We start from the raw sequence: 28,000 nt of genomic DNA, 5'->3' as shown, positions 1-28,000 counted from the left end.
CTTATTACTAGAGTATTTTTATATACAAATTTTTCTTCTTAGTTTGCTTGTATTTTGTTAGTGGTTTGGGGTGCCTCTTTTTATCATTTGGTTCAGAGTGTTGAGTAACTAAGTACATTCTAGCCTTTTAAAACAAGATATGATTGGTGCTTACTGCTATACTTAGGTCATTTCCCGTGGGGTCTTGGATCAACTGTGTCAGAATAATACAACAATCCAGAAATATAAAAAAACAGAGGTAGGTATTGTTACTCTTGTTTCTCCTTTTGGATATCACTAGACGATCACGTTTTGATAAGACAGAAGCTTACCATGACCTCCATACATTCTGCAAAGTAAAACTCGACCCAGATGTTACGACACAAATGTTTGACAAACGTTTGTCTAGCTGTTTCATTCAAATCAAGATTCTGATATTTCCAAGTTCTAACTATTGCCGAGATATCGTGAAGTAAACTAACACTTCCGATAACAATAGAGGAGGCAGAACTCACTATAAATAAAATGTCGCATGATCACTTCAAACAGAAAAATACTTTGCTTCATTTGAATACGAGCTTATATGGCTCATGCAGTACACTTGTTAAATAATACAACATAGGCTGCCACAAAAACATGCAAAGAAACTAATCTTAATATAATTGCGCGTCGCAATAAAAATAGCTTCATAAATCATGATGTCAGGCACATCTCGCAGTGTCTGAGCTCTCAAACATGGCAGATAAGATAACGCGCGCGTCGGTCGTCAGTCACGCTCAGGCGATGGACAACTTCGGGTACCGCGAGATGGGGTGGCCTTCTCCCCTCCAGACGCCCTCCCCGACCTCGCCAACCACGCCCACGAGGTCTCGCTACCGAGCCAGCAGCATCAGGTCCAGAGCACCGAGAGAACCTGAGGAGTTCCCACTAAATACCAACTACAAACATGTCCGCAACATCGATTTGTTGGAATCGGCCCGAGAGCCTGGGAAAGCAAAGGAATATCTCTTCGTTGGTCCATCACCACCCGCCGAAGATGCGCCTAACATGTACCACAGTTTTGATGTCCTCGCTCCGGATCCTGAAGCCAGGTTAACAGAAGACGCAGCACGAAGAAGTTTGTGTGAAAAAGCGTTGACTCTGGGTGCTGCCAGATTTTTTGATGATGTCGAATGTGGATTGATTACTACGGATAATATTGAGGAGCATATAAGTTCTGCGCCTGAAGTGGTTGTGAATTTAACTTTGTTGTGGGCCGCGTTGTTAGCTAGAGATGAGTTATTACCAGCTATTTTGGAAGCTGGAGCTGATATCCATTATTCGGAACCAGCTGGATTGACGGCCTTACATCTAGCAGCGTTTAGTGGTGCAGGAAGAGCGGCAGTCTTCTTACTAACCCGCGGTGCTGACGTTGATTTTGCTCCAAAATACTTCGCACCCCTCCACTGTGCCGCATTTGGAAATTCACTTGAAGTAGCTGAATTACTTATAGCCAATGGTGCTTCACTACACGCTGTTGTTCAAAGAGCTGGCTGTGAAGATAATCTTGTGCATTGTGCAGTACGAGCTGATGCAGTGGAATGTATGGAACTCTTCATAGAAAGAGGTGTGGATCCGGCGTATGTTACTTCAGGAGGATTGAATGCCTTACATCTAGCCGCTGAACTGGGTGCTCAAAGATGTCTATCATTTTTGCTAAAAGAAACAAAAATAAGTGTAAACGGTGTTACCAAACAAAGAGATAAGGAGTGTACGGCTATTCATTTGGCGGCGGCAAGAGGCTACGCCGAGTGTTTAGAACTGCTTTTAGCAGAAGGTGCAAAAGCAAACACGAAGAATTACAGAGGATTCACTGCTTTGCATCTTGCAGCCCGCTGTTCAAGTATTGAATGTGTTGAAGTTCTACTCAGAGATGGAAATGCTGATCCCAACGTTGAGGATTACGACAAAAGAACACCATTGCATGCCGCCATCGGTCGTGCCGAGCGAGCCTGTGACATCATCGACATGCTTGTAAGTTGGGGAGCTCAGGTAAACAAAAAGGATGAATACGGTTATTCACCATTACATCTAGCAGCCATGGATAATTTAACTCAATGTGTTGAGACTCTAATATTTCTTGGTGCTGATGTGACATCAAAATCTAAAAAGGGTCATACTGCTTTAAGTGTTATTGCAAGAAAAACTCCAAAATCTCTAGCGATACTAAGGCATAATTTAGATTGTGGAATATCCCTGAACCAACCAAGTGAAGCCAATGAAGAAGTGCAAATTGAGTTTGACTTCGGTAGAATGTTGAAATTTTCATATCCCCGTGAGATCACATATTTGAACAGTTTGATAGATGAAGGTCAAAAAGATATATTACTGCATCCGCTTTGCTCCGCATTTTTGTTTATGAAATGGAGGAAGATAAGGAAATTTTATTTGGCGAGACTCATATTTTGTTTTCTATTTGTGTCATTTTTGTCTATTTATGTGTTGACTGCTGTCGTCAAGACTTGTAAGGGAAAATATGCTGAAAAATATGGTGTTCTTAATGAACTTTGTCAAAAACAGTCGCTACTAGGTCTTATTCTCACTAACAATCCTATAGAATTTGAAAGATGGGTGCTCATGGCCATCACAGCGTTTGAAATTCTTCGGAAATTAACAGGCATAACGGGATATTCAAGTTTCTATCAGTACTTCACAACGTTCGAGAATTTGATGGAATGGTTTGTCTTGCTGTCTGTGTTTTCTCTGTACAAAATACATAATGATTACAGTTGGCAGAACCATGTTGGAGGGTATGCAGTCCTAGGAGCCTGGACTAATCTCATGCTAATGATGGGCCAGCTACCCATGTTCGGTGATTATGTGGCCATGTATCAAAAAGTACTCACAGAATTCTTAAAACTACTTCTGGCATACATTTGTCTTCTACTCGGGTTCACAATTTGCTTCTGTGTTGTATTTCCTAACGAGGAGATGTTTTCCAATCCTTTGATGGGTTTCATTAGTACATTATCCATGATGGTCGGTGAATTGAACCTGAATATTCTGATCAACGACCCAACGAAAGATGACCCGCCTTTGATATTTGAGCTCTCATCACAAATCATATTCATCCTCTTTCTTATGTTCGTTACTATTATTCTAATGAACTTGCTTGTTGGTATTGCTGTTCACGACATTCAAGGTCTTCGGAAAACTGCTGGTCTTTCGAAGTTAGTTCGTCAGACAAAGTTGATTCTATTCGTGGAAATGGGCATGTTCAGTGCTTGGCTTCCGAAATGTCTTCACAAGTATGTATACAGGACTGCACTTGTATCTCCTGAAGCTGGGAAAGTTATTTTGAGTGTGAAGCCACTGAATCCTCGTGAAAAGCGACTGCCTACTGACATCATGATGGCTGCCTACGAATTAGCGCAGTTAAACAAAGTGAAGTCAGGCAGATCTATAAAGGAAATTTTGTACAAAAATAAGTACACATCAAAATTGAAGAATGAGGGTCAATTTGCCCAGGATCACAACTTCAGTCTGGAGATAAGAGGAATGCAGGAAAAGATAGATCAGGCTACGTTTAATATGAAGAAGATTGATCAGGAAATAAGGCACTTGAATACTCTGTTGATGGACCAACAGACTCTTCTGCATAATTTCTTCAAGAACACTGATATCATACCTTATCGAGCTCCTCATGTGTCTACTCCAGCTTATTCTCCGGAGTCTCCGATATTCTTCTCCAGTAATACAAGTCAGAGTCAGTACTCTGATAACATGAAGTATGAAAAATGAGTTTATGGGCATTTTCCAATTGGAACACTGAAGCAGGAAGCTTTTTGCAGGTCTGATGGGATGGTAGAAAATATTTCAGATCTGTGCATGCTTTGAAAAAGCTTATAAAAGTTATCCTGATGATTGTAAGTTGTGAAATGAAAGTGTAGATCAAAATTGTATTTTTTTAATGTTTTCGAAAGAAGAGAAATTGTCATTTAAGTCAGGGTATTTTTGTGATAGATTTAATATTGTTTTAGACTGTAATCTCACACACTTAAGTGTAGATGTAATTTATTTTTAATTGACTGCCAGCATGTAAAATTTTAGGTACTTATTTTACTTTAAAATTTAATTCTTTAGTAGCCAAGCCAGTAATTGTTTGCACCAAAAATAATATCTTATGTATACTTTTTAAAGTATTTTTTCTAGTTTCACGAAACGTGCTTGTTATATCTTATCACGGAAACAGTTGTCACATTCTTAAAATTAAGTAACTTGTTTGGTTTATTTTGATGAGATGATAATGTTAAGATAAAGAAGTAAATAGTGCCTTATGTACTTTACATACAATTCGTGATAAAACTATAGTCCGCTGTCATGTTGGTATGTCATTAAAATTTTACTTTTTATGTTTTGTTTCCTGTTATTTTCCTTATAAATTAGGAAGGTGTCATATTGACAATAATTAGTGCAATGAATTTATAAATAAAGTCACTATCATCTCAGCCGTAGAGCACTCTTTACAGAGTGGCCGTTTTCAACACTGTTGGTGGTCACTGTAGCTAAGGTATTTAGCCTTTTGATGTCTTGCCATCTCTCCTAAAATAATTTGAATTCAATATAGTAAACATTTTTGTAGAAAGTCTATGGACAAAATAAGATCAATGTACTAAAAACTGTAACTTATTTACTCAATTAGGGTAGCACAATAATTGCTTTAAAGATCAATTAGCACAACTTTATCCGCGTTCCTATACTTGACCTTGTATTTGTGTTGACGTTAATCGAAAGGGCTCGATTTATCACGGTTATAAACACAAAGATATTTAGAAACTGTAGTATAAACACTACTATTATTATGACTCTATTGTCTTTATCTCGTATACATATCGCCCCAAAATCGGATATTTTCAACCGACTTCCCAAAAAGGAGGAGGTTCTTAATTTGGATGTTAGTATTTCCTTGTCTTAAAATGACAGAAAATTAAAAAAAAAAAACAACTTTGGTAGGCAACTTTGGTGGTGGTCAGGCAAGTACCAATGCAACTTTTCTAAGTTTGTATGTACTTTCTAAGTATATCTTAGACGCCAATGGCTGATAAAAAGGTGAAGGAAAACATCTTGAGGAAACCTGGACTATAAAGTCTGAAATCACCAACCCGCATTGAGCAAGCGTGGTGATTAATGCTCAATCCTTCTCCGCGTGAGAGGAGGCCTGTGCCCAGCAGTGGGACGATAAAAAGGCTGTAAAAGTAAAAAAGGTAATCTGTTCCTTAATTAGGTAAAGCATTGATTACGATGATAGTGATATGACGAACCAGCTTAACTATTATTCTAAATTAAAAGTCACTGACTGTCTGTCGTTTCGATGCCAAAACTGGAACAATTTGAAGTCTAGAGCCTGAGAAAGGTTCAGCAAGCTAGGCATAAGCTACTGCTTATTCGCGTGCTGGAAGTAAGTATTTATATCGGAACGCGGGAACCGTTATTTCCTATATCTGATTAAAATAAAAAAACCGGTACTAAAACATTGCTTGCATTAAAATGCTATTTTTATGCGCCTGAGTGCGTTGTGACAATAATGATTGTTGATTGAAGTGCATAGCAAGCAATTAATTAATATTTATAACTAACTTTCGAATATCCTTGCACTTAAATAAGTAGTATGTCGAATATATAAATATAATTATATAAATAGGTATGTCGAATAAAATTCTTATTAATTTCAGTTTGTTCCGCGTCCTACTTTGAAATATTTTTTTCTGCCTTTCGGATAATTCCTCAGAACCCCTACTTTATTTCGTAAAAATGCTTTTTCATAACTAAGTAGTAATACTTTACCAATTTTTATGATATTTGGTAGGTACATAAAAAGTTTAGAAGAGGACCATAGGCTACTTTACTTTAGCTAGTAAGAAAATAATATAGAACTAATTTACGATGGTTTCAATTATTACTTAAATACAGCGTTATACATAGTATCAAAAGAATCTCAGCAATATCGAGTACTTGCTAAGTAAACCGGGCCTTGGTAAGGCTGAGTACACATGTGCGGTTTACGCCATTTGCGATTTATGCCATGAGGTGGTGTAGTTGCTACTATCCCCACCTGTTTTCAAAACCGCCTTGGAAGGCTCAAGGTATTTATTTTTTAACCGATTTCTCCAAAGAAAGAGGTAATATAAGTTTAGTATACGAATTTGGCTATCAAGTAGACTATTGCTAGGCATCTTATTACTATATTTCGCTGGTGCATAAATATTTTTTTGTGTTTCTATAAATGTTTATACTTTTGTTGTTGTAAAGAGGTGTATACATACATATATGTATGTAGAAATAGTTTGGTGGCAAAATAAAATAAAACATTGCCAAATTCCCTCAAAACACTGTACCTAATTACGTTCTGTGTGTGTTTAGCCTATGTCGATAACAATTAAAACGCAATGCAGTCGCAGGCGCGCCGCCGACCTTGCGCGTACGCAGCACAGTCGCGCACGCAAGTAATCGCTGATATGTAACACAATTGTCATATCTTTAAAGACAATATTTGATATGTCAAAAATAAGTAAGAGAGGACTGGTATTTATGTTAGTGGAAATGCTTTAATTAGTTGCCATAGTTCAAATGAACGAAAACTTTAATAACAATAAGCCTTACATAAAATATGTATTGTATTATGTTAATATTTTCAGTTATATTTCAGTGCGATTGTGTATATTTATGAAGCTTTTAAATAGGTATTTTCTGTGGGATATGGAGCCTACGATACAACATGATTAGCTCAGATATATAACAATGTTAGTATACATATATCCATATTTTCTAATATAACAAATTAGCGAACACTCGAGCACCCGACAGTACCGTTTACCATCGTTCGTACAAACACGGTCGGCTTCCATTCTAAATGTTTTTATTAACCACATCAAAGGCACCGCCGCATAACCTATGCCTACCAGTACTACTGCCGGTTTGAACTAAATAATAACTGTTTGAACTAAACTGCTGGCCAGTAATTAACTTAGCGATCTGGAAAAGCGGTTAAGGTGGAGTTTAGCGCGTTTTAACCGACTTGTGAGAAGGAGGAGGAGGTATTTTAGTGATGTTAAAATCTGTAATGGTTAGTTTTGTTACAAATTGATTACAAATGTGACTAACTGAAAAACTTTGCAATTGTGACTTCATTATCTGGTTAGCCTCTTTCAAGATATGTTGGCTTCCATTCTTTATTGGGTGCCTTTCTTATTTCCTCAACCTATGCAAGTAACCAGGCAACTCGGTACCCCTTACACTTGCTACCCCTGCAACTACCCCTTTACGTTTGATTTAAGTCACCTTCAACTGACCATCGGACCAACTATAGGCTGACATTTTAGTCTGCAATATGCCGCAAAGTTTACTCTCTACTAGTCTACTCCTTCACTCTCTTAGTTCGATTTGACGGCAATGCGACACGACCGGAGAGAGATCAGACGCAAGACCGACATTAACGTGCTGTCTCTCTTAGATCCTTGGTAACCCATCTACAAACTGACTGCTGTTACTTAGCCACGAGCCACAGAAATCTATGATAAATATGATATATTATTACCGGCCCACTATGCCTGGTATTTAAGTCGGCGCCAATCTATTTGAAGCCGCGGTGGCATGTGTGTTAATCAAATGAATGCTCAATTTAATCACCGCGTTGACTCCAAAGTATATACTGACCTGGAACGGTATGGGAACTTTCAATTACTGCTGGTTTATTTCAGTTAATTAGTTTGTTGTTTAGTTTTAGTTTTGTAAAATTGACATTCTAATCTGTGCTGGTCTGTGCCTTCTTAGTTTAGTAGTTGTGGGTTTGTTAACCTAACGAGCAATAGTGGCTGAGTAACAACCACACAAGTCGATCGATCAGAAGATTAAGCAACCCGGTCCATAGATTTCGGAAAGTGCGTTAAATTGCCGGCTGTTATTTGAATATCTTTACCAGTCAGAAACGTTCAATTGTAATAAACCACTGTTACCTTAGTCAGGAAGCCAGAAATTTTGGTACCTGATCTTTGTACCGTGCGCTGCACAATATTTCATATCCATACTGATTTATGAGTTCAATTAAACTATTGGCCGCCTAGAAGTTTGGGGCTACTAACCTTTGATCAATCGACTCATGCGATTGTTATCACGCCCAAAACAGGTGTTTAACGTTGACTTACTGAAGAAATAAAAACGATTTAAAAATAAATTCAGTTATTTATATTAATAATACCTATCTTCGGAAGTCTGCAAGTGATAAAGGGATTACCACTAATTAGAGCTATCAAATATTATCAGTTTATCAGAAAGACGGTTTTCCCGACATGATTTTTCTTCGACAATACTAATTTATAAATACTGAAGTTTGTAAAGATGAACCTATGTATGATTGCTATTCGAAGTAGCTGAAAATTCCGAATCTGGTTTTCGTTTTCGAGCCAACAATCGATTTTTTAACTGAGATGTACTAAGCGAGATTTAATAAAGCTACAAATGACGAACTGAACAGATTTCAATATTGACCTTAGCAGAGTAGGTACATAAGTTAGGTCATTGGATCAGTACGCACATTAGAAAGTAGGTATGCATATAAGCCACTGTATGATTGTCACTATTTCACGCTAAAAATAATAGATGGATTTTGTTGTAACTTGATAGTTATATAGCTTACATATCAGAGTAACAAATAGACAACTTTTTCCATACATCTACTTAAGAAATTCCGGGACCTGGATGACTCCGCTGGCGGAACCTAGTTATAATATATATTATCTAATCAACTCTTTTACCTTAAGATTAATATATTTTTACTTCATTTAATCACTTTTTTAAACAAAAATTTTTAACCATACTTCAAAAAGCTTCCTCCTAGCAATTCTCCTCAAAAATACCAGGAGCTCATACGTTATTACTGCCATATTTCTGTCTGACCGTCAATAAGACATTCCTGGGCTATTCCTGAGCTAACTAATGGGACAGGTAATACATAGCTCGTGCTAATACCTATGCATCATCACGGAATGTTTTTGAAGATATTATGAGACATTTCTTGCATTCCTCACAGGTTATATAGTCCTGGTTATTTTAGGTGCAATAATAGAAGAAAAGCTGTATTAGAAAAGATGGATTGATTGCCTGAAAGATGAGACATGAAGCAGAAGGGAGTGGATGTAAGTATGCCGTCTGACAGAGAGGAATGGAAGAAAATGACATGTTGTGCCGACCCCAAATGACTTTGAACAGGGCAGGAAGATGATGATGAATAGAAGAAAAGTTGTAAATTTTAAACCAGTAGTCTAGGAGATAAGTGATGAAATACGCTTGGGAAAGAACGAGACAGATGATAGATCGGCTGTATTTAATTAAATGTTCCAACGCAATGTACCATAAGACGCGACATTTCCAACGAAAAACAATGTACCTAACCACAAAATTAATGAAAATGATCTAATAAAGTACTTCGCAATTTGTTGTGATCATAAATCGGCCGGTACATACTCGTTGTGTCTAATTATAAAGCGGGGCGTACACTGAATCAGTGGGCACAAATAGATGCGAGTACGCATCAGACTCACGCGCCAATTTTAGTGTCCCTAACTCGTTACGATACGTTTATAAATCGAATGCACTTGGTTAAATATGGTGGGGAATGTCGGAACTAGAAATAACAAAAATTGAGGTGCCGGTAGTTCAATGGGTTTGGAGTTGGGCTGGCGACCAAGAGGGCGTGAATTCAATCCATACCCATTAACGTTAACTGTTGACGTAATTCCACCCCAGACACAAGTATTATTAAGTTTACTAGAAAGGGATTAACAGAACATATTGATAGCATAAATGAAAAGATGAGTCTGTCTATCTGGTTAATCATGTTTTCCAAATTGAACACTGATAGAGCTAATTTCATGAAAGATGAAGATGGATGAAACAGATTTTAGGAGAATTCCCTTTTTTTATTAACCCTAAAAACATAATCGAAAGAAAATCATTTTACGATTTCATCTCATGGTAAACGACGATGGGGTCAAAGAAGGAGCCTAGCAGTAACCTATACATTTTTGACTTGAAAACACCCTGGTCTAAGAAACTGGGAAACAGGCTCAAGTAGGGAATTCCACTCCATATCTGTTTCAGGTGACATTTAATAACACGAATTACGGTAATTACAATATTATCGTAAGGAATTATATTTAATCTATATGTAATTTGTACTATAGGTACTTAGTACCGTTCGACTGATTCATCATCATTTAACCTAAAGTGTAGGTAACACCCTTTTTTATGGGAAATCATCAAATGACCCCTCCGCTGTGGGTTAGCAGCATGAGGGAGTGTCAGACTCTTACCTCAAAACCTATCATCTTTCTTCTGAAGCACCTTATGTACCAGGGTAGCGGTAACTCTCTCGAACAATCCCGGAGCCCCGGCAGGCCCAGGTGGGCCCCTCTGGGATGTACATAACTAGGGTACCTACATATTGCCAGTATCGACAAATATGGTGGTTGACAAATCGTCAAATTCAGTATACTTGCATTGAACTGTCAAAAACAGTCACTTTCTATCACCTTTTTATGCAATGACTATGAAAACTGTGATATCACTGATTCTTCACAAGTAGCTGTCATTCCCTACTTACCAAATTTTTGTTTTCACCAAAACAACAAGTAAACGTGACATTATATTGAGATGCTTCAAAAATAAATAAGATATATAAAATATTAAAATCAATTATGTATCTTCGTCTAACATCTACATAGTAGCTTCATTGAATGACATTTCATATTTTTTTGCCAACGGATGTTTACAACATTTAACTGGGTTTCACCCAAAATTTCACACGTATAGTTCTTCTATATTAATCTGAATTACTTTATCGATCAATTACGAAACTATAAAGCTGCGATTCCGAAACACGCGACGATCGCGCGCGGCCTACGGCCGACAGCTATGCGTGAAAAGTTGCAATATGGAAATGTATAGCGCCATTTCCAAGGAATCAGGGACTCGCGCAGTCGACATCGACCCTTAGATTCCCATGCTTGATGACCAGGCTGCATGAGTCAGTCGTAAACCCTTGATCATCGAAGGCACGTAAAGATGCATGAGACAGAATAGGTATCAGCTTTAATACTCTCTAAATGCACCAATATTTTAAACTAAACTATGTTCATGTGCGACTAATAGACTGAAGCGCGCAGCGACTGTATGAATTTGTCCGGAGGTTGCGATTGTCCGCGTGACTTGAAAATATACCTTTACTATGACATACAAGATTTATGTTGTATGGGAAACCCTAGCTCTTTATCTTCTTCGGGTAGCTAGATGAGGATTTAGCTATCATAATCATTTTATGATATTAGGACGAATATAAAAGCGTAGGGGGTAGTCCCACATTCATTCTGAATCAAACATAATGGCAGTGTTAGCCCTTCTCACGGTCGCCCTTTTGGCAGGTATGTGCTTGTTTGGTTTTTGTTATGTGCTTTCAAGTTGTTTATATTTATGTAGAGAATCATACGGCTTTGTGAAAAAAGGCTCTTGAAAATTGGAGTTCCATCCATATTTATATGTATTACTCGTATTTAACCACAAAGTTGATTTGAGTCCCGCACGAGCATTTAATAGGTACTGTACCAAGTCTGAATTTTCCGATAAACAGCTTGGGTTCGGTTCCAGATTAAGCGGAGGCACCTCAGAATAAGTGTTTTATGTAAAGCGACTGTCTTTGACCTCCTTAACCTAGATACCTGGGCGACCCAATACTTCTTAGAAAATCTGGTTGTAACAACTGCCAAAGATATGCATAATATGACAACCTGGATCCACCAAGTTATTGTGCCTTCTAAAACACGGTAGAATTCGACATGACAAAGTCACTATTCCGCGGACCAACCGCACCAAGGTCAATGCTGATTTGTAACTTCGTGATCGTTTGCCCCAAACCACACAGTAACTCTTGCTTAATCAAAACATAACTATTTCAGGATCTGCCTACTCCTCGCCTAATGCCTCCCGTATCGTCGGAGGCACGGTGACTTCCATTGAGAAGTTCCCATCCATCGTAGCTATAGAACACTATAGCATATTCTCTGGGACCTGGGGCCAGTCCTGTGCTGCCAATGTCCTGACCTCCAGATATGTTCTGTCTGCTGCTCATTGCTTCGCTGGATTGTAAGTATTTAACTGTCGTTATTCTTGCTAATATCATAAATGTTTGAGTTAATTTGTCTATTTATGTACTAGGGAGTTGCTTAGTTAGCTGAACCGAGAGAATATTTTTGTCACATAGATAGGTTTTATACTGAAGAATGAGATAGGCTGCTTCATAAAGTGGGGATGCAGTTTCTTTGGGATATGGACGAAGTCATGCCAAGGCTACTCAATATTTAAAGCATCTTCGGATGGGCGTCATTTATACCACAATATTAATTTGCTTACATTGTGAAATGTAGCTGATCACACAACAATCATAGAATAGAATATGGAACTCTTCGCCAACTTAATCTTAAGTCTGAATATCCTTATACACTTAATGACTATAAATAGTCAAATGAATGTTGCCTTCATAATCACAATTTTTACTTAATAAAAAGCGTGAATTTAATTATATTTTGCCACAGAAATTAACCAGACAATAATTTCTCATTGCAGATTCTACCACATCAGTTACCGCCGTTTCCGTGCCGGTTCCTCAATCCGACACCAAGGCGGTGTGGTGATCTACGCTGAAGCGGCCTTCAACCACCCTAGCTATGGGCAGTTGGGTGCCGATGGTGACATCTCTGTCGTCAGGCTGATGGGGCCACTGACCTACAGCCCCGTCATCCAACAAGCTGCCATCCCCCCTCAGGGCTTCCAGATTCCTGATAACCTACCCGTCGTTCACGCTGGTTGGGGCCACACTACTGTAAGTTTATAGCAATTTATTTATTAATATACAAGCTTTGGTAGCAATGTTATTTTAAGGAGTCCGTCGCTAACGTAAATCCACCTTAAACAACGCTTGGAAAGGTCATTCTTTAAATGGGTGATCATCATGTCATGACGAGATGTTCATATCCGTCCTTCGGAAGACACGCTAAATTGTAGATAGTCATTTGAACATCTTTGACTATTGTTCTGGGTAATCAGAAACCAAGTCGCAGTTTTCCAAATCAATTTCTATTTATGTATTTAAATACTAATATACCTTTTCAGGAAGGAGGATCATCTTCCGAAGTGCTCTTGGAGACCACGATCTTCACTATCAACAACCAGCTATGTGCTGCTCGTTACTTGACCCTGCCTATCCCTCGAGTGGTGACTTCGAACATGATCTGCGCTGGTATCCTGGACATCGGTGGCAAGGACGCTTGCCAGGGTGACTCTGGAGGTCCTCTGTACTTTGGTGATGTCCTCGTGGGTGTCGTCTCCTGGGGTCACGGCTGCGCTAATGAAACTTTCCCTGGAGTCAGCACTGCTGTCAGCCCTTACACTAACTGGATCTTGTCCACAGCTATTTAATGTCTTAAAATAACTGTGTAACTTAATAACTTGTAAAAATATATTTTATGTACATATCAGTTTTTGTGTTGATTTAATGATCATCCTATAGTATGTAGTAATGATAGGTTATTATTTATACAAATTAAAAACAACTTTAAAAGCTAACGTCAATCTGTTTTTTCATATATCTCTCGATTTTGGGCACGATTCAATAGAGGTTATTCATTATAAAACTGAATCTAGTCAAATTATTAAATAAAGCTATATTTCCTATCACGATTATCTTGCATACCAATGATTAAGGAAAGGTAAAGGAAAAAATCTGGAATATCCGATGAGGCTTCGAAAGGGCTAATTCGTTTTTTGTATGAGAAGAGGACCGTAACCCGCAGTAAGCTAGTATAAAAAGCTTGATGATGGTGAATAAGGTTGTATGTTTAGAAATAATACATTTCACTAGGAATAACTTTACTCATTATAAAAAAGACAAATAACGTTGATGACTTAGAGAAAAATCTAGATATACAAAAACATGAGTTAGAAAAGCGGATAACCTGATACAGATAATTATATTAGGATAATGATAATAATATTCGATAATTTATTTAAAAGACTTAAATGTTATGCTATCTAATTCTTTGAACATACTCTTATCTTTTATCTTTGCTTCAAAGTGCGGTAGTTCTAGCCAGCTTAAGCTATCTTTATTGATTTACAACGGATTTAGTCTAGTCAATATATATGGGTTGGGGGATTAAGAATCTTGCAGTTCATACAGACACAAACATGGCGGTGCTACCCCTTCTGATTCTCGCCCTTTTGGCAGGTATTTATGTCCTTTAACTATTTTTAGTCCAGGATTATCGTTTTTCTAATTAATATCTTCATCTTTATTATCATCTTGTTGATACGTTCCCTGGTCATACGTTTTGGGTTTGAAGCGACCAGTGGTTTTATTCCTTTCTAGTTCATTTCATTTTATACCTCTAAATACCCTTGCTATTATATCTTTCACACCTCATAAGTTGTAAATAATCATCTAAAAAATACGTAATCCACGTAGTTACTTCAAGTATAAAGCTAAGTTAGGTTTACAAATAAGTTTCTTAACAAATAAATTGAAAATACTATTTTGAAACCAATAAATCGCCGAAGATATAGAAAAACCGAATATCACTGTTTACACGGAGGGAGCATCAAACATACATATATATATCATGATCAAAAAGTTCATATTTCAAATTTTATACCCTTTGGTCTCTTTTAGTCTTTTCATCTTTGGGAGGTTACATCATCTAAACAAATTGTATTGTTCTCAGGCTCCGCCTACTCTTCTCCATCCCGTATCGTTGGAGGAACAGTCACCTCCATCGACAAGTTCCCCTCCATCGTAGCGGTGGAGTTCTACAGCATCTGGTCAGGCACCTGGAGTCAGTCGTGCGCTGCTAACATCCTGACAGCCCGTTACGTTTTGTCTGCGGCTCACTGCTTTGATGGATTGTAAGTATGAAGTAAAATTTCCAATTTTTCAAGATAATGTGATGATTTTTTTTTTACTTTGAACCAATATTGCACAATGTGACGAAACTGTCAAAACATGTGGAAAGTGCTACTAGTATTGGATTTTAGATCTGATAACATTCAATCAGAATGATAAGCTTGCAATGCGTAGAAGTGGGTGAAAGGGTCTTTTGCGCCTTAAAGATTGTCCTCCTGAGCCTGATCTCCCTTAAGGTATCTTACGTTGGCCATACCCGCGTTCTAAACGGTCCAAAATGAAATGTAAGTGTATCCATGCCTGTGCATACTCATACTTAATGTTTAGCCTCCGAACGCTGGAATGCTTATGACTATACAGACATTTCTTTACAGCTTATTCGACATCAACTACCGTCGTGTTCGCGCTGGCTCTTCTTACCGCAACACCGGAGGCATCTTGGCTGACGCTGACCACGCCTACAACCACCCCACTTACGGTCTCAATGGATACGATGGTGACATCTCCGTCATCAGGCTGAGGACTCCCTTGGTGTACAGCCCCGTCGTCCAGCAGTCCGTTATCGTCAACCAAGGATTCCAGATTCCCGACAACCTACCCGTCGTCCACGCCGGTTGGGGCGCTATTTCGGTAAGCAATATTGCATCTGTAGCTATATTGTGGCAAATTAGAACGAAAAGTGGAAAGGGACAGAATGTAACGATATCTCAAACTAATCCTCATGTGATTGTAATAATAACTACGTAGATATGTTACATGTTAATAATTTCATAATATTATTTTTTACAGCAAGGAGGACCCTTATCTCCAGTGCTCTTGGAGACCACGATCTTCACTATCAACAACCAGCTATGTGCTGCTCGTTACTTGACCCTGCCATGGCCCCAAATTGTGACTGAGAACATGATCTGCGCTGGTATTTTGGACGTCGGTGGCAAGGACGCCTGCCAGGGTGACTCTGGTGGTCCTCTCTACTATGGTAATGTCACCGTGGGTGTCGTCTCCTGGGGTCACGGCTGCGCTAACGCTACCTTCCCTGGAGTCAGCACTGCTGTCAGTCCTTACACCGACTGGATCATCCAAACTGCCGTCTAAATTATTCTTTATGTTCCTGTCTAAGTTAAATTCTATTCTTCCAACTTTTTTGTACAGAACGTCTAAATTTATATGTATTACCAGCTGCCGGAAGATTTTTTTTTTTGTATAAGAGTTGATTAAGGATGTTTTGATATTTCTTAATAAAAACTTTGAAAACATTTATCTTTATTTGTTTATGTACCTGTGAAATGAATTCACTTTAAATATATTAGTAGTCTGTCTCAGAAATCTGGACGAACATTCCAAAAAAGTGGTTTAGAATTAGGCTGTCGACTGTCAACACAGTAATCTATGCTATCTACACTTACTAAAAAAGAGTATTTTTTTATTTTTTTGTAATGGTTACTAAGGCTGTATTTTATCTCAATACGACAGTAGTTCCTACTGGATGATTATTGGTTTTTATGAGTATGTTCTCCTTACCTACAAGGAATTATCTCCAATGATCTCCAAATCAAAAAATAAAAGAGAAAATACAGTGGTGAACAGACTATTCTCGAAGCAGCATTTTAAACGATTTGTGTGGATTCATACGATGCTGACTAAGCATTTGATTACGTTGATCATGACACGCAATTTATTATTTGTGTGCTAGGTACGGCACTACACAATAATGTTGAAGCTCTGTCTTACCTTAGAACCAACCTCGTGGCTAAAGAACGAACCTCTCGAGTATGTGGGTGTGGGTTCGATTCCAGGTCAGGCAAGTACCAATGCAACTTTTCTAAGTTTGTATGTACTTTCTAAGTATATCCTGGACGCCAATGGCTGATAAAAAGGTAAAGGAAAACATCTTGAGGAAACCTGGACTATAGTCTGAAATCACCAACCCGCATTGAGCAAGCTTGGTGATTGATGCTCAATCCTTCTCCTTGTGAGAGGATGCCTGTGCCCAGCAGTCAGCTGCTGTACAAAAACCTAAGCGGCAGGATATGGATGTGCTTCAGGGTTCAATACTTGCCTCCCTTCTATTTTTAGAGTGCCATATTAATATATAAATGTTACATAAGCTCAAATATATCTTATCCTGATGACGCCTATCTATACAACTGTTATAAAGCTAAATATGTTTTTGTTTGTTTGAATGCGCTCAGAAACTATTGGTCTTATTTGGAAAATTATATCGGTCAGATAGCACCACTTATCGAGGAAAACTGCTTTTTATCCGAGCGCATGGAGTAGTCCATGCGGACTTTCTTAAAAATAAGTAGAGATGTATTTTCCTTTACATAAAATGTGAGAGTCCATCAGCACTGCTCGTCTTAAGATGATTCTAAAATAAGCGAAAAGCTCGTGAGTAAGTCAAAACGGTTGGTCCGTGGGTGTCCGTGACACATCTTTTCATGATGAGTTCTTCTGTGTTTTGGAAGGCACTATAAATTGGTACCGGCTGTCATATTTCATCTTTGGCAGTCGTTACAGGTAGTCAGATAACTTTGAATCCTTGATTTCTATCAATTTATTTGAAATTATAAAGTGCGCCTTATCTTAAAATCCCCTTCGTAGATGACTATTCTCAATTGACTGATTAAGTAGTTGTCATGACAGAAATAGGTCTTCAGAAATTATCTCCGTGGAAATTATCAATTATAGAGTATCAGGATAGCTGTCTGACGTGACGTAATTATTACCCCTCACGATAGCTTCTTTATTACACCGCACTTAAAGAACCCGTGTGGCAAAATCTAACAAACCTACTGTTTTTATTGTCACCTATTTAGACAAAAAAGTACTAGAAAGAATCGCTTATCGTTAATCAGTAGTTTTCCAATATTACGACTCCTGGGGCTTTGGTAATCTTTATATTTTTACAATGACTATTATCAGGTTATAAAATTGGGTGAGGACTTGCTGTGTGGCATTTGAGTTTGACATGGCAACGCAGATAGTTCTTGTCTTCGCCCTCTTTGCAGGTAATTATCATGTTAATCTTTAAGTCCTTATTCTTACAAGTTCAAGTTGGAGGCAATCGGATAAAGTGAGAAATGAAACGTTGTGTCTCTGAAATATGTAAACTTGTTGTGGGTACTGGTTACCCATAAAGAACATTCATTGATTTCTTATAGCAAGTCTCTCTCTTACACTATCCTACAATACATTTGGCAGGCGCTATTAAAGTCGCTATTCTGCTAATGATGTATTTAATCAATGTTTTTATTTCTTGATCACTTTTTTGGTTGGTTTTATTAAGAGTTCCTTCATCAGAAAATTTCCTCTAATCTAACATATATTTTCTTTCCAGGCCTGGCGTGCGCCTCGCCTTCATCCCGGATCCTGGGTGGCACTCCATCCTCGGTGGAGAAACACCCCTCCATCGTCCAAGTGGAGTCTATGGGATCGGCATCAGGTATCTGGGCTCAATCCTGTGGAGGCAACATCCTGACTGCCAGATACGTTGTGTCAGCTGCACACTGTTTCCATGGAATGTGAGTACTTCGATGCCATCCATGATATACAGATGCAATAGATCATAGGTTACAAGTGTTATGCTACGTAAATATGCCACAGTCAAACTTGATCTAGATATAATTACAGTTTAAATGGATATCCTATAAGAAATTAACAATGTGCGCATACGCTGTGTGATTAATTCGTTAATAATTATGCAAAAATTATCATGTGTTACTTTGCCCATTACAGATTCTACGAGCCCAAGAACCGTCGCATAAGGGCCGGTTCCTCAGAGCGCAACACCGGCGGTGTGGTCATCCAAGTAGATGTTGAGATCAACCACCCAACCTATGGCGTCAATGACATGGATGGTGACATCAGCATTGTCAGACTCCTGGGTTCTCTGGAATACAGCCCTGTGATCCAACAGGGTCCCATCATTCCTGCTGATTTTAACTTGCCTGATGGGTTACCTGTTGTGTTGGCTGGTTGGGGCGCCACCGAGGTTAGTATTTTCTAAATCTTTGACAATTCATTTATATTGCTAATGTATCTACCATTATGGCTAGTCGTAAATGATAAACATAAGTAGGTATTACATCTATTTTGAAGATATAAGCGTATCTATCAGTCAAGTCAAAACATACTGTCAGTCAGATTATCGTCAATTTCTCATTTGCACTTTGACAGTTTTACTTAGCTACCTATCAAGATAGTGGAAACAAAACGGAAGGTCGTGGAAGATAACAAATTACTCTTCTTTGATGACTCTATGACTTTAGTTACTTAGGTACATCCTTGACCGTGAATCAATCAGCAAAATGAATTTCATCAATACAATAAAACACCTATTTCTTCTTTCAGCTCGGCTCTTTACCTTCCAACGAGCTTCTGGAAACTTCCACCTACATAGTGTCCAGGGAAGTCTGTGCTGAACGTTATGCTAGCTTATCCATCCCTCGCAGTGTCACTGAGAACATGATCTGCGCTAGTCATTTGGATGTCGGCGGCAGGACGGCCTGTGCCGGTGACTTTGGAGGTCCTTTGTACTATGATGGTATCCTTGTCGGAGTCTTATCCTGGGGTGAGGGTTGTTCTAACAAGACTTTGCCTGGAGTCAGCACTGCCGTAGCTTCTTATACCAACTGGATTATTGATACTGCTGTTTAAAGTGGCCTTCGTAAATAGATGAGGAAAGAAGATGAGATGTGTCTTGAAGGGTATGTGAAAGATGAAGACGTTTTTAATGGAGTTGCAGAGTTTGGTGAATAAATTATTATTTAATACATAATTGTGTTTTCTTACTTGAGTAAAGATTTAGATTAATGTTCCAGATTGATTGTAATACTGTTTAATGACTTTTGCTCGCAACAAGATGAAGAACGCATTCCTGAATATAGCATCCCATTACCTAAGCATACAAACGTGCACCTTGCCTAAAAATAATTAGGTACCTACATTACAATAACATGTTTACCTACTACATAGGTATGTACCTAGATAAAGGTTTTTTTTGTAAATGAAGGTATCAAAGGCTTATTAATTTCCTGCATTAACTATGTTTATCGAATTGTTTAGGTTGATATTATCTGAAACAGTGTAAACGAATAATAAGCGCGTGTCGTGTACTTTGTCATGAATAGATATTTTTTATGGTGGTTTAGTTTTAAAGTATAAATCAAGATTATTTACAAGGAGCCTATTAGCTATCCTATTTGAAAGCTTTGTTTCTATAAATCTAATCTTCATTCATGTTTCTCCAGTTCCGAGTTATTATGGTTCCCATTAGTATTGATGTAGTTTCCGGTTAAAAAGAATCACATATGTATGTTCTCCGATTTATGGGATATGTACTAGATTGTAGGTTAGGTACTCATATTTACTATTCTAAAATAAAACGTTGCTATCATTAAATAATAAATTATGATTGATAATGAAACGACTTGGGCAAGTACTCTTTCTACTCTATCATCTACATTTGTACAAAACACTAATAAAACAATTGAATTTTATTATCAAAAATTGTTTTTTGATTTCATAAAACGCCATCTAGCAGCGTATTACAGAACGAATTGTATACGACGCTTACTTACATGATAATCTTTGGCAACTGTACCTATACACTACAAGCTTTCAGGTTTTTTTAATAGGTGGCTCTTACTAAAAACTTTCAGGCAAGAGTGATAAACATGATAGCAGTACCTACTATGGGTTCAGTTTTTTTGGCTTATTTTTCGATTTAAACAGTTTGATGCCTGCTTGGCTGAAAGATTGCCTGAAAGATGACATGAATAGGAAGGGAGTGCGTGTCAGTATTACGAGTGACAGGGGAAAATGGAAGAGGATGACATATTCCGCCGACCCCAAATAAAATTGGGAACAGGGCAGGAGGAAGAAGATGCCTGCCTGGCTGGTTAGAATTTTGAAATAAGTGGCTACATAAGACCTCGTCTCTATTTGACAGCCGCTGCATCCACATCGATGGGTCATTCGCTGACTTCCCACAAAGGTTTGCGAATGATTTTCGCCCATGGAGTTTTCCACTTATAAAGAAGAAAATTGATAACCTTTTAAATGGTTGTTGTTTTTTGCATTGAACGATTCTTTACGGTAGGTAATGCTGAACGGGCCCAACACACCTATGCTCATAAAACTACTTATAATATTATCGAAGGCGTGTTACATTATTATCATGACGAACAATCAGGCAATCTAAGCAATAAATAAACAATAAAACGCTGATAAAAGATAATTTACTTAATTCAGTAGCGCATTATGACGAGTTACTGTTATCAGTACAATACTTGAGTGATTGTTGTGCGTAACACGCTTGGCCATATCTTGTAAACTAAGCCTAATAAATCCTTCAGAAAGAAAACAGCTTAAGGGTATGTGCACACTGTAAAGTCGTCCAAAGAGAAGGAAGTTTCTTTACTTCTATCTTCATTCTTTGTTTTGTGCTGTTAGATTACTAAAACAATATCTAAGCAACTTCACTACAAGGCATTTTTTGAGTGCAGCGTGAGGGAGTGCCTAAATGTTCCTCCTGGAGCCCTTTATGTACCAGGGCCGCGGTAACTCTTTCGAACAATCCCGCAGCCAAGGTTGACTTTGGCCCTGGTGGTCCCCCCTGGGGTCAAACACAGAATTATTGTATCGAACGATAAAGTACTAATAGCAGCACGAAGCAGCATAAAGCATAAAGGTGAAGGCATCTTGAGGAAACCTGGACTATAAAATCTGAAATCACCAACCCGCATTGAGCAAGCGTGGTGATTAAGAGCCCTGCCTCACTAGGACGCCAGTGGCGACGTCGCCGGCTACGTATCCAAGCAGTTAGTATTGAAATGTATGGAACCTAACTTACTTGGCGACGGTTTGGCAACGTCGCCAAATTCGAAGCGTGGCCACGAGCTACAATTCCCTACGTGGCTTCTGGCTACTCTGGCAGCTTGGCGACGTTGCCACGGTTGCCATTCAAATGTACACGGTAACGTGCACCTCCCTCACTCAGTCGCCAGTGTGGTCGCCAGTCAGCGTGCGATTTCTTCAGCGACGACGTAAACAATTGACTGTCGAGACGCCATGGCCACTCGACTTGGCGACTTTTGGATGCCAAAAGTAGCCAGACCTGAGCCGCTGGCGACGTCGCCATGGCGTCCTAGTGAGGCAGAGCTTTAATGCTCAATCCTTCTCCGTGTGAGAGGAGGCCTGTACCCAGCAGTGGGACAATAAAAAGGCTGTAACAGTAACAGCAGCACGAAAGCAGAAAACTAGCCACGGATAATATTCATTATATGTAAGTAAGAAAATTCTTCTCTCCAGCCATAACACTATGAAGTGATGAAATGTTTTGCGGGCTGTTATTTTGTAAGTATTGACGTGAAAAGTTCTTAGTTTCAATATTATATTATTTGGACTTTAATATTCTTCTTCAACTATAGATTTTATTATTGTACAGTCAGCATTACTTATGTATCAGTGCAAACTCCTAGTGCATGATTATCATCAAACTTTGAAGTGTAGTAGGCTGTTATCACAGTTTGAATAATTTTAGGGGTCTGCTTTGGTGTTAGTTTAATTTCATAAAACCTAATAAAATTGAATCTAGTTATAGCTAGAAGTATATTAGAGTGAATCTAGTTTTAGCTATATTTACTACTTTACTTATCTACTACCGATGAGTCTATGTAAAGATAATCTATTCAGTAATCTAGTTAGATAATTATGTTATAGTTACAGTACCTATCTCTACAATGTCAAAATGCTTGATACAAAGATTTGAACCTGTATTTTACAAGTAGGTACCTATTGACTTTTTACTTGTTTTTCCTTTTCTACTGTAACTTTCTATCACTAGTTTGGCTCGGGTCTACAATATCCAATAGATAGACTGCTTTACAACTTCTAAGTATTTTTCAACTTGTCTTTACTGTTTCTCTTTGGCATGGAGGTACGGGCCCCAAAACCAAAAATTACAATCGATATTTATTTTTTATCAAAAACTAAGTACAGTAGCGATAACTATTATTTATGTTCCAAGTTAATTCCTTATATAAAGTGAGCAAGCAAAAGATTAAAGTTACATTCGTGGTGGAACAAAGATGGCGTCACTGTGCTGGGCTGTTCTTCTATTAGCAGGTAATAATTAGAAATAATATACATACATTGAGGTTAAAGAAAGCTCGTGGATCAGTAGAAATCTGATTGAATCTCAACTTAGCATACATCTGATTGCTCTAGTTCCAAAGTTAGATGTACCCAACATTCCTCCTTGGAGAACACTTTAAACCACTCGTACAACAGTTACTTGCCAGTTAAGCCAGGATTTAGCAACAAATAGCTGGGACGTTTAAAGTTTGGAGGTCAAGTGGTATTAAATTAGGTCAAGCTGCAGGCGAAACAGATAATAGATTTGCGTTCTGTAGTTATCCAAATTCACAAATGGCACGTGAGTAGAGAACTACTCATATGCCTATGTTATGTGATCCCTTAAATTACTATAATGGCCAACTGTTGGTTCCTAACTTTCACTGAGAAAACAACTCTAATATTTAGGTTTTCACGACATGTAGTGTGAGTATTCTATCCTGCCAATACTAAGCTTAAAGAAATATCTACCCAAAATTCTCAAACCAACATTCTCTAAATTTCAGGAGTAGCGTACTCCTCAGAACTGGGTACTCAGACCTCAATAGAGAAGTACCCGAGCCTGGCGCAGGTGGAGAGCCGAGCTGGTCTGCTGTGGCTGCAGCAGTGCGTCTCCAGCGTCCTCACCTCCTACCACGTTCTGTCCACCGCTAGGTGCTTCTCAGGAGTGTAAGTATTTCACTTATGTTCAAGTAACTGTAGAATCCTAATCTTTTCATCGTCATCACCCGAGCCTTTTCCCAATTATGTTGGGGTCGGCTTCCAGTCTAACCGGATGCAGCTGAGTACCAATGTTTTACAAGGAGTGACTGCCCTATCTGACCTTCTCAATTCCTTGAAAGACTGGTGTCCGACTTACTGGCTTCTGACTACACTGCCCACAAACACAGTCATTGGTATGGTGATTCCTAATCTTTTAATTTGGAATATATTTGTCATGCTGATAGTGTGGTTTGCAGCAAATAAATTAGAGAATTGGTCGATAACACACAAGTTAAATATCAAAGGACATTGTTCAATTTTGGCCTAAGAACCGATGTGAATATAAATTATACTATAATTTTTATTTATTTTTACATTGTTTAAAACATATTTTAGTATTCCACGGACACTTCAAATAAATAAATTCCAAATAAAAAGTAGGGTCACAATTATTGATGCCTTATAAAATGTTTCCGTCAGCCAGTGCTGCCAGTTTCGGAAGATTTCGCAATTTCGGTAAATACGGATCGAATTGAGAACCTCCTTTCCGAAATCGGTTATTAAAATTAGTTGGTAACACTTTATTCATTTAAATACCTAAACTGACTAGCTAGAAAAATACTAGTATTCTATATTTTTTTAAGCGAAATCGCGAATTTCTAGCTTGGCATTCGAGTATTAAGCCCCCAGCACACATTGGCCTGTGTTGGGCCAACCTTTGCGATGCACAAATGTAGTGCCACGATCAAATAGTGTTAACACATTGGAGCATGGCTCATTGCTGCCTGGCAAACCACTTGCGATGGACGTCGAAGTAATTAAGGCTGCGGCTATTTATCTGTACACTATCTACTATATGTATATATTTATATTATACTACACTACTATCATCATCATCCTCCTGCCCTTATCCCAATTTTATTTGGGGTCGGCGCAGCATGTTTTCTTCTTCCATACACTTCTATCTTTAATACGCAATCTAATCGTATTATACTACACTACTATATTTACTACTATATTCATTTTACACGCAACACAAAAGTGTACTATTCTCAGCGGTCGGTGACGAACTAAACATTGGCCGAATGTGTAAACACCACACGCCAAGCTGGGCCACGATTCCTTTGATGTGTGCCCAAAAAACCTCGCCGAATGCGCGCCAACCTTGACAAATGTCCACCAACATGCACCAATACCCCGTGTACACATTGGTGATGGCGTGTATTGGCCACGCTTGGGCCAATGTGTACTGGGGCTTTATACTTTCGTAATTGGCAACACTGGTGTACTTCAGTCAGTTTGCTAGTAGTCAGTTTGATTAGAATATAATTATGTCAATGGTTTGATTGCTTTGCAACTATCGTTTCTTTTGTGATTTTCTATGCGTTTCATGGTTTTATTCTAACAACTTTGGCTTGATTACGGACTCCGATTAGATTGCGTACTTGGTAGACTCGGCTGTGTGTAAAGGAAAAGGATTTTCCTGGCATTTTCGGATATTGCTCTGTCTGTGATCGAATTTAGTTGTATTATAATTACAACAATGGATGCAGAATATAGTTTATATTGTGTGAATTGTGGATCTGCTGGAGGTTCTTTGGTATTAGAAAACGAAGAAATACTTCGTTGCATACAACAATGGATAAGCTGGGCGAGATACCAAAATTCAATTGAACCCCCTGCACAGTTCTTAGATAATATATTATTGAGAAATATTGATGATTAAAAACCTTTAATTGAATATAAATATTGTTTTATTACACATCTTCGAAAACCTCTTTCATTGTTATTGGTAAACCTTACTTTAACTGTTAAATTATTTTGTGTGGTAATGATATTTTTAGTATGGTCTGTCTGTGCCTTCTTGGTTCCGGACCTTCAGTGCCTTCAGTGCCTTCTTGGACCGCGGGTTATATTAAGAAACGTAACGTTGAAAGCAAAAGCGTTTAGGTAGTTGATTTTCATAAAAATTCTAAGCATTTATGAAAACTAGCCACACGCCCGTCTTCGCACGGTGGCAATGTAAAACCTTAGTGTACAAACCTTCCTCTTGACCTACTCTATCTATTAAAAAAAATCGCACCCAAATCTAAGCATTCATAGGGACAGACAGAAAATGCAACTTTGTAAAATGATAATTGTCAAAGAATTATCTTAAACTTGACTAGGTAGTATCTCTTTTCCTAGTATCTAATAGAGTAGTCTTTTCCTAGATCTAGAAGAGAACATAGAGCTGTACATAGTATTGTTGATATTTTGTATAGTGTAGTTTGATAATACTACTCTGATATTTCACGCAAGCTTGGTTATTTTTTATTTATAACCTCAAAATATTAACTTTTTTCGTAATTATTTTAGTTTCCTGAAGTGTCCGTTCGTGAAAACTTATTTCATAGGATTCCATATAATTTTAAGAGTTTATAGAAGTCACTTTAAATTCGAACGGTTCTTAGGCAGAACATGTATGGAGCCGGAACAATGTCCTTTAGAAAAATCTGCTGAAACCAATGCGAACATGAACTGAATTAAATATGGATCTTTGAAGTACAAGACCACTTGACCACACTGACAAATATAACTGGATAAAAAAAATATTTTGGATTAACTGGTCATTTAGCCTATCTTCAGTTAGGTTCAATTAAGCACTGTGACAGAACATCAATCCGAAAAGTGTAAAAAAACTTATATATGTCCTGTATCTCATTCCAGCAACTACTCAGACAGCAACCGCCGCATCAGAGCAGGTACCTCCTACCGTGGCACCGATGGCCTCGTGCGCGAGGTCCAGAGGGTCTACTACAACCCCTCCTGGGGTCTACTGGACAATGATGGGGACATCGCCGTAGTTCGATTGGAGACAGCCCTGACTCTGGGCGCTAATATCCAGCAGGCGGCCATTCTTGGAGAAGGCATCTACTTGCCTTATGGACTGAATATTCAGCTGGTGGGATGGGGAACTACTGCTGTAAGTAGTTTTAAACTAATATTTATGACTCGGTTTTCGGGATTTAGAAATATTGGTATTATTCAAAACAAACAAAAATATTTCTCAAAAGACAATTATAATGGTTCTTTGTTTGCCTAAAATACATATAAATAGCAGAATAAATAGTGAAACTACACATATTCACAAAAACATGACGCTTAGACAATATACTAGTAGGAATCCAGATAAAAAACCAATAACAAAATGATTAGGATTAGAGAGTTGATAAATGAAACATATAGGTACGGGGAAATATATGAAATGTGACATCGTATGTATAACTAATGTAGACTGAACAGTTCAAATATTGTAACAGTACCTTTCACCTTCTTGATAGAAGGACAAAATCAGTATTTCTTTAACTAAAGTGACCTCTATTGTGTTACAGGAGGGCGGCAACCTAGGAAACAGCAACCTTTACGAATTGGACCTATACACAGTCAACACCGACGACTGCCTGGAAACCTACCTCGGTTTAGACTTGGAGAACAACACTATCACAGAAAACATGATCTGCGCTGGTCTGCGGAACACCCAGGGTCGTGACCTTGACACGAGAGATGAGGGAGCTCCTATCTTCTACTCTGGCGTCACTGTAGGAGTGGTTTCCTTCGGAGTCTCAAGAGGAGATGACAGTATACCCATCGTCAGCACGAACATCGGTACTTATAGTAACTGGATCGTAGAAGCAGCTAGATATTAAACCTTCCTTTTTAGGATGGTTCATTTTGAACTGTTAATCTGAATATTTGACTGGTATCAAGAATTGGTTAAGATTAATTTTAAGGTTTATGTTTATAGAGTTTTGGAATATTAAACTTTTTTGAACGAATTTAACGGAACGAATTTAAATTTAACCCGGAAGACGCTGGATGCAGGTCGCCTCCAACAGGTATCTGTGGAGATTTAAGGGGGAGGCCTATGTTCAGTAGTGGACGTCCTATGGCTGAGATGATGAAACGAATTTGTTTTGTTTTGTTTAGAAATCTGTGAGATGTGTTCACGTAAGATTGTAATGTATTAAATACTTTGATGTTTATATTTTATAACTAGCTTCCGCCAGCGGCTTCGCCCGCGTGGTGTGTTGATAAAAAGTAGTCTACCTATGTTAATCCAAGGTATCAGTTGTTCTGACCACAACAACCAATATCGCCATTGGTTTTTAATTCATACTCCCCTTATATACTCTCTTATGTACTCCTTTATGCATA

General features: G+C 38.2%; 5 protein-coding genes across 5 annotated transcripts; all 5 read left to right on the top strand.

Annotated features, from left to right (window-relative positions):
• The first annotated feature begins 510 nt into the window (after window positions 1-510).
• On the top strand, window positions 511-4,371 carry LOC110379022 (transient receptor potential channel pyrexia). The gene has a single exon (XM_021338517.3). It carries the CDS (start codon window positions 715-717, stop codon window positions 3,757-3,759), a length of 3,045 nt encoding a protein of 1,014 aa, XP_021194192.2. The 5' UTR covers window positions 511-714; the 3' UTR covers window positions 3,760-4,371.
• A 6,931-nt stretch (window positions 4,372-11,302) lies between these two features.
• LOC110379026 (trypsin, alkaline C) lies at window positions 11,303-13,541 on the top strand. The gene is made up of 4 exons (XM_021338520.3): window positions 11,303-11,432; window positions 11,964-12,150; window positions 12,631-12,886; window positions 13,177-13,541. Exons 1-4 carry the CDS (start codon window positions 11,393-11,395, stop codon window positions 13,480-13,482), a joined length of 789 nt encoding a protein of 262 aa, XP_021194195.3. The 5' UTR covers window positions 11,303-11,392; the 3' UTR covers window positions 13,483-13,541.
• A 590-nt stretch (window positions 13,542-14,131) lies between these two features.
• Window positions 14,132-16,220, top strand: LOC110379016 (trypsin, alkaline C). Its single transcript, XM_021338512.3, has 4 exons — window positions 14,132-14,290; window positions 14,784-14,964; window positions 15,337-15,592; window positions 15,752-16,220. Exons 1-4 carry the CDS (start codon window positions 14,206-14,208, stop codon window positions 16,055-16,057), a joined length of 828 nt encoding a protein of 275 aa, XP_021194187.3. The 5' UTR covers window positions 14,132-14,205; the 3' UTR covers window positions 16,058-16,220.
• A 1,594-nt stretch (window positions 16,221-17,814) lies between these two features.
• On the top strand, window positions 17,815-19,742 carry LOC126054009 (trypsin, alkaline C). Its single transcript, XM_049837521.2, has 4 exons — window positions 17,815-17,973; window positions 18,303-18,486; window positions 18,701-18,956; window positions 19,316-19,742. The coding sequence occupies exons 1-4, from the start codon at window positions 17,934-17,936 to the stop codon at window positions 19,619-19,621; spliced, it is 786 nt and encodes a 261-aa protein (XP_049693478.1). The 5' UTR covers window positions 17,815-17,933; the 3' UTR covers window positions 19,622-19,742.
• A 3,204-nt stretch (window positions 19,743-22,946) lies between these two features.
• LOC110379025 (trypsin CFT-1) lies at window positions 22,947-27,621 on the top strand. Its single transcript, XM_049837524.2, has 4 exons — window positions 22,947-23,092; window positions 23,608-23,770; window positions 26,513-26,768; window positions 27,178-27,621. The coding sequence occupies exons 1-4, from the start codon at window positions 23,056-23,058 to the stop codon at window positions 27,490-27,492; spliced, it is 771 nt and encodes a 256-aa protein (XP_049693481.1). The 5' UTR covers window positions 22,947-23,055; the 3' UTR covers window positions 27,493-27,621.
• Window positions 27,622-28,000: the final 379 nt, after the last annotated feature.

Source organism: Helicoverpa armigera, chromosome 23, assembly GCF_030705265.1.
Source record: "Helicoverpa armigera isolate CAAS_96S chromosome 23, ASM3070526v1, whole genome shotgun sequence".
Lineage (NCBI taxonomy): Eukaryota > Metazoa > Arthropoda > Insecta > Lepidoptera > Noctuidae > Helicoverpa > Helicoverpa armigera.
The sequence above is the reverse complement of the archived record's forward strand: the minus strand, read 5'-3'. Positions and strand labels throughout refer to the sequence as shown.